The sequence below is a fragment of the Triturus cristatus genome, chromosome 5_2, assembly GCF_964204655.1.
Source record: "Triturus cristatus chromosome 5_2, aTriCri1.1, whole genome shotgun sequence".
In the NCBI taxonomy this organism is placed as follows: Eukaryota; Metazoa; Chordata; class Amphibia; order Caudata; family Salamandridae; genus Triturus; species Triturus cristatus.
The window spans coordinates 228,650,038-228,662,590 of record NC_140588.1 but is presented as its reverse complement, the minus strand read 5'-3'; the positions used below and the strand labels follow the sequence as shown (position 1 = coordinate 228,662,590).

Genomic DNA, 12,553 nt, shown 5'->3' with positions numbered 1-12,553 from the left:
TTAGCTAGATGAAACCAAATGAGCTGCTTTATGCCTCTGCCTCAGTTGAATATAACAGTACTTTATTATATAAACAGCTTCTGTGCAAAAGCTCTCTCAGAGGAGCATTTCCATGCTGGGATTATCACAGAACTGCTGCAAACTGTGACTGAGATGCAGCTGTGCTGACTCCAACCTCCATCCTGTCAAGGAAGATAACCTGTGCACTGTCACTGGCCTCCTGACACCTACGACCAAGGTATGGGGGTTAGGCTACCCCAATTTATCTGGTAATATGGTGCTCCCACTATGCTGTCTTTGGTATAGTAGTAGATACAAATAGGAATAAGCTAATATTATCAACAATTAACATGGTTGAATTGTTCATATTGATTACCATTCTAGTAATGCTGATTACAGTGACGTCTCATTTTTCTCATAATCGCAGGTCATGCTTTCAATACAAGAATACGAACATTTCTATAAATGCTTCTTTAAAATGCATTGTTGTATATTTCTTCTGTTTACCTGGGGCATGCAAGAGTGACCAAACAAAAGGGTTTGATCTGTTTCTACGGATTCCTCGGGAATCATACTGTCATGTTTGAGGCTGCCAATAACATCTGTTTCACTGGTTGGTTTAGGGGCTGAATGTGGAACTGTGAGCTAGCCGAAACCCATCAACATGTACTTATGGTCTATATGGACTGAGTCTCTACATTATGAAGTTTGTGTTGGTCTAATAAACATTCCTGCTCTATTTGTAGGAACCTATAACACCCTCAAAGGCATCTCTTCACTAAGTACTGTACTCCCACCAGAGGCTGCATATTGTAGAAACAGTAACTTCAGAAGGCCCCTGAGCTCAGTCTTATTAAACACCATTGGAAAAAAGCATTTTGAAAAGCTACAGCACTCGGCTTTCTATGCATTTGCTTTCTCATCTCTGGCACAATAGCGGCGTTTAGATTTTTGAGCGGTCTATTCTTTCTCATTGCCTACAACAGGATCAGATCTACTTGTTTCAAGGGTTGAGAGTTATGTATAGTGAAGGTGAAAGGGCAAATGTGTTCCAGGCCTAATTTATCAGAGGAAGGATTCATAATTGAGTTAGCAGACAACCCTCTTTTTCCTGTAGACTAAAACTAGAAACAAAGAGACAAAGGCTATATTCGAATGAAAGTGCCCTATGGTAAAATATAGAGCATGAACATAGTAATAGATTGTGGCATGCATGAAAAAGAGAGGGATTAATTTAGAGATTGACTACATTGGAGTACAACCATGAATTGGTGCCTTTGACTGCCAAACCTGTTGTCTGATCCCAGTTTAAAGGTGGGTGAATAGGAGGGTGTATGCTGGAAACTTCTCACCCAGCAGCCCATCCACCACTGAGCTGCAAGGTCACAGGGAGGGTAACCCCTCCTTAATTAGGAGAGTATCACTGTCACTTAATCTGCCATACCAGGCATTGAAGTCCTGGCTTGTGTGAACAAGCAATGAACTTGATTGCACAGAAATATTCCCTTTGCATTGGATCCATTGATTTTCTTTGTCCCAAAGTGTGATTTAGTTTCAGGAAAGTTAAAAAAGGTTATCGAGTAGGGCCCAAAAACATGATACCTCCTTCTGAAACTGCTCCACCTTCAGTGCATTTATCGCACCAGTGGGTGCACATAATGCATGGAAATCCCTATCGAGCAGTTGGCGGCCTCTAATTATGAAGGGCGGCCCTCCTACAGGGTAATGGTTTCCAAAGCCACTACTGACCTAGCAGGCCGGCTAGTGCAGAACTGAAAAGCTTGAAAACAGATACACGTTCTTGGTACTTTAGTAAAAGAGAGATAAAACTTTCAGGAACTCCGTATGAAGCAAGATGGGTCATAAATGGACATCGTGACAATGTACTGGATTAGAGATGACTGAAAGAAAAGAAAACCCATTTTAGAAGGTGATTGAACTAGTCTCTGTATGTTTGCAGTGGTTGTTAAGACATATATTAAGGAACATAAAAAGCATAAAAAATGTATGGGTATTCAAAGGGGTAAAGAAAAGTATTTCACTGAGGCCATATGGGTCAATAATCTGGGAGTTCTGGGAAATTATATATAAATCAATGTCACGAAATAATTCTGTTTTGGTTCATGATTAATATAACAGATATCAACCTATGCAGAGTAACTTTAAACCTATGTTTTGTGATATTTAGCTTTACACATTCCTGTAATTCTTTAACTTTTTTTTTTTTCAGACCCCGAGTATTTATTCTTTTGTTCTTGCATCATCCTTCTGACATAAACAATTTATAACAACTGGTTGCCTCAGGTCGAAGCAGAAGTTTCCAAAAGCCAAAGATGAAACGAGATGAGGACAATGACTCCTCTCAATCAGTGCACCTCAAGAAAGAGATCTCACTGTTGCATGGCGTGGTTCTCATAGTGGGAACTACCATTGGGGCTGGTATTTTTGTGTCCCCCAAGGGCGTTCTTATGCATGCAGGTTCCTATGGACTCTCACTCATCGTATGGACTCTTGGAGGATTGCTATCTGTGATTGGATCCCTTTGCTATGCAGAACTTGGGACAACATTCACTAAATCTGGAGCGAGTTACGTCTATATCATGGAGGCCTTTGGAGGATTCATAGCCTTTTTAAACCTTTGGTCTAATCTGCTAATTATTTGTCCAGCCAGTGAGGCAATTTTGGCTCTCACCTTCTCCAGTTACCTAATTGGACCTTTCTTCCCATCTTGTCCCCCACCACCATTTGCCGTGTACCTGGTTGCTGCCCTGTGTGTAGGTAAGTCTTTCAAGTTTACAGTACATATGGAAATATGTAATTGAAGCTTGTATGTTAGTATCAATTTCCAAAAGATGTTATCATTTGTTGGCTCAGGAACAGAGACATTGCACAGGGCCGGGCTGGGAACTCAAAGACGACCTGGCGATTATGTCGGACTAGCCCTGGAGCGTTGAGGGGGTGCTGGGGGGTCATCAAGTTTGAAGCACTGCTGCTTCTGTTACCAGGGGCCGATATAGCAGCACCGCTGCAAAACCAGCCACCAGTAACAATTCTGGCCCCCCCGCTGTGAAAACCGGCATCTACCCTTTCAGCCTCTCGGGAAAACACCCGACTCCCGCTACCGCCAGTCCGGCCCTAGGAATGCAGGTAGCCATAGAGAGTGATCAGCTTCTGGGCCTGGTTGGGAAATAAAAGTCAGGCTGGCAAAACAATTTCAAACCATTCCAGCTGCCTTCCTCGTCTCTCATCTCCTTCTCCACTTCCCTCTCTCCGCTCTATCTATATCTCTCTTAAAGTAGCCCAGTGCCTGATGCAATTCACCTGGGGCAGCTGGAGTGGCAGGGAAGTATGTATATGGTATTTCTTTGGGAAACATCCATTACAACGCAGTTATAACCACGCATGACCATTACCACGAAGCCATTACCACACATATGCCTTTAGCACGCAAGCCTTTTTCAAGCATGCCTTTACCATGACTATGCCTTTATCTCACATGCCTTTCCAACAAATTCTATTCTTAAAGCATGAATGATAAAGGCATATGAATGGTAAAGGTGTAGGAATATGCTTGGTAAGGGCAAGTACAGGTAATAATTCTTGCAAATATGGTAACGCAGTAATAGGAGCTCCTTGCTAAGGTGTCCCCCGGAAGTCTGTGTTGAGTACGTATCTGTGAAACGCAGTAAGCGCTCCTTCTTATGATGTCCTGCAAAGCGCACACAAACAAACAAAAGGGTAGAATGATTAATTTTTCTTCCTTCCTTTAGAACCCTTGACACCTTTTTGTATGCCACTGAGAGACATAGTTACGAGGTGAGAGAATCAAAAGTAGAGAGAGGAGTGCGAAATATGCCAGTCACTCGCAGGGCCTGGAGAATTTGGGAAACGCAGAAGTGGAGACTGGGCTCATGAAAACAAAAGACTGCAGGATTTAGTTTCCCTGCACACCCTCACCTCAAAATTCACTCCGTTACTTCTAGGGTAATAGTCATTGTTTGGTACTAGGGGAAAGTGCAGAGGAGCCCCCGGGACGAAGTGTCACTCCCGAACCAGTGTAGCAGCCGCACTTCAGGCACAGCTCCTGGGGCGCGGGGACTCTTAGCATCCCTCGCAAAGCCATGATTCCGCAGCCAAAAAGTGCAGGCTCCACAGGAGGCTAGACTCCACCAGGAAAAACCAACAAAGTCAGTACCTTTCTGTCTCTCTGCGGTCTGCATCTCCAGAATCACTCTATTCAGCCACTGCCTTCACTGTGCTGCATCCTGTGCTTTCCCTCCTTCACTCTGCAGCCATTACCATGCATGCCAAATTTGGAGCACATATATGCCCTTACTAATCATGCTATGACAATGAAACTTTTGCAGTAAAGGCATGGGTCTGGCCGGGTCTGGTGGCTTAGAGCCAGGTCTGGAGGCTTAGTGGACTAATGTGTCCACCCTAGGGGGCTGTGTTCGACCTCATGGTCACAGGTTCAATTCCCAGCGGGTCCACTCAGCCTTTCATCCATCTGAGGTCGATAAAATGAGTACCATTGAGTTGGGGAGCAATAACCATCTCTTATTCAGCGCCTTGAGACCCTAGCTTGGGAGATATGTGTGCTTTACAAATACACATGTTAAGTGTGGTAAAGGAATATGCATTGTAAAAAGGTTGTTGTAAATGCCTGCTTGGTAATGATGCATGTGGTATACTGACGACATAGTAAAGGCATGCGTAGTAATTGCATGTGTGGTTCCATCATACAACCATTTCTATAGCGCAATCCTAGCCAAATGGCAACAGAGTGATATACAGGGTGAAAGTCAATCATAAAGTCAGCGTGTGATAGAAGAGGCAGCTGAGTTATGGATGGTGAATGCACTGTGATATAACGTTCCCTAAAGAGGAGAGTCTTCAGCTCTTACCTAACTTAGAGCAGAGTTGGGCGGTCCTGATGGATATGGAGATGTTGTACCAGATCCTGGCTACTAGGCCTGCTGTCTGTTTTTTCCCTTTTTACACTTCTTAGTCTGCAGTTGGATAACATCCTCACTGTGGGTGTGTGGAGAATCACCAGCGATGGAGAGCTTTTCTGTAGGACAAGCAGGGTGGTTGTGATGGCTTTGTAAATGAGATACCCCTAGTTTGGAGGTAATGTGAGCTAGCAACGAGAGGATGTAGCATGCCCCTAAGGGGTGCTAGTGTGGAGTCTGGAAGACCATGATTCAGGCTGTTACCATCATCCATGTGCATAACTATGAGGGCTTGAATAGTAGTTCTGAAGTCTTTTTCTGGAAGAAAGGGTTTTTTTTTCCCTTCACAAGTGAACGCTGTTACCAGATTTTCTTAGAGTTTTTCTGACGATGTGTTCCTTGAGGGTGAGGTTTGTTACCAGGGTGAATTCAAGTGACTTGGCATTTGATGAAATTTGGGGTTTGAAGGTGATGTCATTGAGCCAGGTTTGTGCTGTTCATTGTTTGTTGTTCTTTGCAAATAACAGGAACTCTTTGCAGGAAGTTGGCTCTCTACATAGGGTACTAAAACAAAGTACACTGTACAGAGAGACCAGTGGATTGCTTATTGGTTTACAGAGGCAAAATATTAATATACTAATACTCTTTTTGCAGTAGCAAGAGCAAGCAGCTCGGCTTATCAGAGTGAAGCGCTAAGCATTTTTTGTACTCACAGAGACAATAAATGAGACACACACTCAAGAATAAATCCGAGACCAATTTGTAGAAATAACATTGATTTTTAACTAAGTTTTTTGACCCAAAACTTCATTGCAAGTTGAGTACTTTTTAAGTTCACAAAATAAATCACTGCTGTGTGCAATTACGCGCAGTAAAAAGTCAATGGGAGAAAATAGAAAAAAGCATATAAAATCACACAGTGGGTTCTCGAGGTTCACCTTCTGGATTTGGGTAAGTAGCAAGGCCAGGTCCAATGTTCAGGGTGCTGAGGTCATTGGTAGCAGGCATGCTGCACAGAAGTGGGCCACCTGAAAACAGGCTGCACAGACGGACTTAAAGGTAAGCCCAGGGGTACCACTCGAGGGAGCAGGTTGAAAGGGCCTTAGGACCACAGGAACACAGTCGGTGCATTGTTACCCAGGGTTGGGTGCAGAGCAGATAGGGCAGCCAGGCGCCATGCTTCAAGATGATCCTGGCAGTCCGGGGAAAGCAGGTTGCGGGGACGATCCCGGAACAACTGGGTCACTCACGAAGTGTCTCAGGGGTCTCGCAGTCCCTCAATGGGTGTCGGTGTCCTGGGTAGTTGGGATCCTGACTGGACTTGCACTTCTCGGTCTTCAGTGCTGGGGGTCCAGTACCCCGGTATTGGTACGGCACAGGTCTGGTAGGTCCTGGTGCCCTGTCACTTGGTGGGGCACAGATCTGACCCTCAGGAGTTGATGTACCTCTTCTGGCTTGGGTGCTGTGTCAAAGTGGATGGGGAGTAGCAAGTCGGTAAACTGGACTTCGCAGTTCAGTTCCTCAGGCTGCAGGGGAGTAGCTCCCCTACTCTAAGGGAGGTTCTCAGCAATTGTCGAAGGCTGGAGGTGCCCTGGGGTTCTTGGAGGCCTCACAATTGCAGGACAAGACAGCACACCACATTTGTTAAATCCTGGAATCAGCCAGCAGGGTTTGGTGCCAATTTTCTGCAGCAAGTCTCCGGTTCTCAGGGCAAACACAAGGAGATGATGGATGGAGCACTGAAACTTTCCAGACACTCCCCGTCAGTCACAGATCTGGGCTGAATTCTTTAGCTCACTTCGCCACCCCAGTTCAGACCCAGCCATATGCAAATCAGTCTTGGCCCTGTGCCTCATGGGAACACTCCAGACCAAACTGCCAAGCCAGGTTTTCCATGGACTGGAAACAAGCATCCTGTGACCGTTACGGGGTAACAGCCCTCATCAGCCAGGCTAGCTTGAATCCAGCGGCAAAGTGAGCAAGGAACTCACATCTGGGCATACCCTGCCAACTTAGGATGAACCAAGCAAACACAAGGAGATGATGGACGGAGCACTGAAGCTTTTCAGACACGGGGGGCTCTGGGAAATGGGAGCTTGCGGGGGCACAGAGGGAGAGGCGGCAAAGTTAAAAAGAAAACTCAGAACAAAAAGTGAAATTATCAAATGCAACTATGCTTGTATTAACAACATTTTATATGAAGATATAATTAAGAACAGTAAGTTGTTTCCTGAATACAGTTTATATGACTAAACTTCCAATATGATCAATAAATGTAGGAGGGCTTAATGATAGAGGCAAACGGGAGATGGTGGCAGAATTTATGCATATAATAACTCCTGATATTATTTGCATGCAAGAGACGCACATTCCTTGGGACAAGAGGGAACTGATGGCAATGAGGGGATACAACTTGTTGGCATGCTCTTAACAGAGAACCAATATTCAGGGGGTGGTTATTTTGGCCAAACCACAATTAGGGGTGGCCAAGCATAAAATCACGCTCAGGGTAGGTGGGTGCTACTAGAGCTGGAGTTAGGGATTGTAATCTGTGTAATCTATGGATCAAACCAGGATCACCCCACATTATTTGAAGAGCTTAAAGTGGAATTAGCATTTTGGCCCCAGCCATTAGTTATATGCGGTGATTTTAATATACACCAAACAACTGCTCCCCAACAAGGGAGACAATATCAGGGGAGGAAGCCGCGTGTATATAGGGCATTAATGTCCCTCATGGATAGTCATGGTTTGGTCCATTTGTGGTGTCATCAGCAACCTAGTGATCCAGGCTATACCTACTACTCATGTCCTCATAAAAAGTATGTACGACTTGATTACTTCCTGAGCTCAATTAATCTATCAAGAAAAAGTAGAATCAGGAAACTGCCGAAGGTAGTCTCAGATCACAACCCGCTAGATTTGGAGGTTGAAATCCATATAACTGGTAAACAGCGTAGAAAGTGGACTTTTGATAGAAAGTTATTAACTAAAACAAAGTTTGTTGAACATATCAAGAATTGGCTACATGGGTTTTATGATGCCAACAGATATAGCGCTTCATGGGCAGTAGTGTGGGACACCTTTATTGCCACTTTGAGGGGGGATTATTAGCTATGTTGCTCAAGAAAGGAGACAATTTCAGATCGAAAAGGAAAGACTACTTAAAGAGCTAGCAGATACAGAGCAAGAATACGTTACATGTATTTCACAGGGTCAGGGGGTAGCTCAAACGCAGCTTAAATAAAATCATTACGTTGAAGGCAGATATTAATAGCTGGATAAACCAAAGGACAGCTGAGGAATACCAAGTACATAGGTCTGAAGTATACAAATTTGGTGAATCAGTTGGCAGAGTACTAGCACTGCGTACAAGGCAGAGGGAAGCCAGAAGCTGGATAACCTCGATGTAGAAGGATGGAAGAGTCTATACAGAGGTAGGCGATATTCTTGGGATATTACATGAGTATTATCAGGTTCTGTATAAGGGGGAGGAGGGGCCACCATTAGACATTCCATACACTATCTCTGAAAGGGATCTAGGCCTGGATCTAGATCAACCTATGAGAGCCGAATTGGAGGCAGAGATAACATTAGAAGAGGTCATGGCTGCTAATCAACATTTATACTTGGGGAAAGCAGCAGGACCAGATAAAATACCTATTGAATTTTATTGGACTTGTTTTTGGGAGTACAATAGACTGGGTCTCCTCTGGAATCATAGAGGGGCACCGATATAGTGATATTTCCCAAGAAAGGTAAAGACCAGATAACCCAGCCTCATTTAGGCCAATCTCACTGATAAACACAGATGTAAAAATATATATTTTGGCAACTCAGCTGGGTAGGGTCAAAGCCCATCTAGTGTCGCCATGGCAGAATGGGTTCATTCACGGCAGGGGGACTACTGACCATATCCGGCGGGCGGGAACTCGCGTCTGGGACAGGGAGGCAGATGGCTATGGCTCTACTCGATGTTGAGAAGGCATTTATTTGGGTGGATTGGAGGTACCTGTGGGGGATTCGGGCATTAAAGGGTTTTGGACCACAAATAATTACCGCTATCAAAGCCATGTACTCTTCCCCATATGCATGGTTCCAAGTAATGGGAGAAGAATCAGAAGCTATAAGGGTGTTGAGGGGAACTAGACAGGGGTGTCCTTGCTCCCACATCCTATTTGCGCTATACATTAACCCGTTGATTGAAAACATAATAAATTATCAGGGGATAAAACCTATACTTAATGAAGGATACAAGACTATGGTTCTTGCGTATGCCGACGACATCGCAGTCGTAACTACTGATCCCCAAATAACAATTAGGGAAATAGAAATTATGGCTGAGGATTTTGGTAAAGTCTCTGGCTATTCCCTGAATAAAAGTAAAACAGAGATTATCTGTACAGACAATCTTTTCTTTTAGGACAAAAGATATGTCGACTCGGCCAAAATATCGCGAAACGGCAAAAAATCTCCGCGATCGCGCGAAATTTCGCGTGATCGCGAAGATTTTGTGCTGATTAATGCGTTACTGAATTTGACCTTCAACTCGGGCACCTGCTTTATTTATATCTGTAAGATATAAATAAAGCAGGTGCCCGAGTTGAAGGTCAAATACTATAAGTGCTTCCTGTTGGGGTTTAATTTTTGTGACAGGAGCATCGTGCAGAATGAATCCTGCCCTGCATATTTATTCAAGAAGATGTCACCGTTTGTGCAATACCTCTAGAGTAATGCAAAATTACTCAGGCGAAGGAAAAAAAATTGCCCAGGCCTGTAATGCAGTACCCTCTATCAGTGTAGCAATGCTAGAGATGAAAACGTGGAAGCTTGGCAGTGCGATACAAGGTGAAGACATAGCAGAAGGGATGAGAACAACTAGAAAAGGGGAGGGGGATGAGTGAGGCGGCAGTAAAGGATTGGGTGGAGAAGGAAGAGGAGACCTTTAGTGTGGTTGCAGGATATGAAATACTGTCCATGAGATGGGCCGAAACGTGTGGGGCTGTAGGGCTGTAGAACATGGAAATATGAGCAAGAGGTGCAAAAGACATGAGACAATCACACCGGTGAACATGTACTGGTAAATACTGCCAGAAACGTCTGTCATAGACTTGAACCATTTGACAGGTACACATGAGACAAGAGCAAAAATGACTTAGACTATCGGTGACAGGGGCACAACTCAAAGGGTTAAGCATCCACAGACGATGAAGCCAAAGATATGTACACAGGTAAACCCGGGATTCCCCTGTTGTAGGTAACAGACACGATGGAGACACGTGCACAAGTGAGCAATACAATGACATTAGAAGGCTGATACAAGGAAGTAGGGCTCAGGGTTGACAATAGCGAGAGATTAGGTCAACTGCCAAATGACCACTGTTTTAGTGGTATTCAGCAGAGTGAAACCACAAGAAGTGAAACAAGGATTAATCTACCCGGCCGACTTTCCTAGTAGGCCTCAGAAGCCGGACTATGGGTTCGGTTTAGACCCCTCAGTTAAAGTCTGTATCCTTCTGTTCTTTCTCCTAGGAACTCACCAGGCCCTCCATGTTTCCCGGGCGGTTGGCCCCACGGCCTGCCTGTGCTCCTCTCTCCCACGGCTGCAGCGCTACGTGGCCGCTCCGGGCCTGGAGAGTGGCGCGCGCACATGGATGTGGTGGCGCCATTTTGGAGCACGTGCTTTCGAAGGCGGAGGGACAGAGGGGGTAAGCACACCCCCTCAGAGACACTATCCGGCTCACACATCCGGACAGCTCATGCAGAGCGCGCGCACCCTCAACACAGACGAGAGGCGTCCGCATGTCTCCGTACTGCATGCCCGCGTACTTTGCCTAGGAGCCCAGAGTGCACGCTACAAGCAACACCTCAGAACTAAAGGTGGGCGACAATTTCCATTCCCTCGCGGATCGTGGAAGTTTTGACATTTTTGCGGAACGCGAAAATTTTGAATTTTTGCAATTTCCGCGAGCGGAACGGAAATTATCGCCCACCCTTACCCCAAAGTAACAACAATAGCTAAAATAAACTTCGATCCTATAATGGAGAAAATGTCAGCTCACCTAAGGCGTATAAATGGGCTTCATCTGTCAATCATTGGTAGGGCTAATGTATTGAAACTGACCATGTTGCCTAAGGTTTTGTATTTGTTTCGATCTTTACCAGTAGCAATCGAGGAAATAATACTAAAGACCTGGATGCTATGTTCATCAACTGTCTGGCAATATGGCAAGATAAGGCGCCCAATAAAATATCTCTCCCTCCCACAAAGGCGTGGGGGTGCTGGCAATACCTAACACACGCTATATTACTGGGCGGCCATTACACAACAGAAGCACATTTTGTTTCTATCAGACAATATGGACGTATTAGATCAACAAGGGTATAGCAATCTTCCAACAATATATGAGCTTGTTTTAGGGAAAAAAGGTTGGGGGACTACTCTTGCGACAATTAGAGCCAAGCTATTATACAAAAAAGTACACTTTAAGTTTGTACACTGTGCATGGAAGATTTGGAGCAAAATATGTAAGGTTATGAATTTCCCCAAATATAGCCGATAAACTCCATTGTGGCTCTCCTCGGTTTTTCCTCTGCAGTTTTATGATGTAATGGGCAGACAATGGAGGCATCATGGCTTGACAATAATCGGGGACATACTACATCTAGGTCAACTACTTCCCTTTTACCGATCTACAACAAAGGTATGGCATCAAGGAATCTTAGGGGCCCATTAGCATGTCGAGCGGATCGCCACCGCCCGCATGGCAGTGGCGATCCGCCCGACATTTGTGCCCGCCCGCATGCCGCCATATTACTATGGCGGGGGGACCCGGCGGACGGAAAGACCGTCCGCCGGCTTTCCGCAGGTAGGCAATCCGTCCGATTGCCTACCGGGTGGAAAAGCTGTTAATATGGTGGCGGTGTCTGGTAGACACCGCCATCCATATTAGTATGCAGGCGGGGACATGCCTTTCGAAAAGGCATACAGTTTTCGACATTGGGGGCTCGTAGCGGGCCCTCAGGGATTCTGGGGGGTGGGGGGTGCACATGGTACCCCCCTGCCTTTCAATATACAACGTGGCAGGCACCGCGCGGTGCCTGTCACATTGTGCATTGAAAGGCACAACTTGCTTTTGTGGCATTGCGGCAGGCAGTGCTTTCAGCACCGCCCGCCGCAATGTTACAAATGCGGGATGCGCCCACCAGTGTGGCGGGCGCATCCTAATTGTAGGTGCAGGACCGCCGCAAGCATTGTGGGTGGTCCCGTTTCCCGGGGGTATGGCAGGCAGACAAAGTCCGCCCGCCAGTCTAATGACCTCATTAGTATTTTAAATACGTACAAATCAGAGAGTTTCTGAATAAAATCAGGGAAGGTATAAGTACTGATAAGTTAACTTTGATGGAGGCAATTATTGGTGGTGATAGTAAAATTTAAAATATATACAGTGGTATCTTAGAAAAACTCTCGAATGACCTCAAAAAAACTGAGGCAAGCTGGGCTGGGAAGCTTAGCGATCCCGATGCCGATATAGATAACTCACTGGCACAAGCTGCAAAAATTATTTTTATCGGCAAGCTTGAAAGCGCAACATTTT

The 12,553-nt window shown here is 45.3% G+C and overlaps 1 protein-coding gene across 1 annotated transcript in view; it reads left to right on the top strand.

Annotated features, from left to right (window-relative positions):
• The first annotated feature begins 2,291 nt into the window (after positions 1 to 2,291).
• LOC146822827 (Y+L amino acid transporter 2-like) overlaps positions 2,292 to 12,553 on the top strand; it is a 436,531-nt gene continuing 426,269 nt past the window's right edge. Inside the window, exon 1 of the mRNA XM_085607020.1 lies at positions 2,292 to 2,778. Within this exon, the coding sequence (XP_085463146.1) occupies positions 2,334 to 2,778 (445 nt within the window). The 5' untranslated portion in view covers positions 2,292 to 2,333. The remainder of the gene's footprint in view (positions 2,779 to 12,553) is intronic.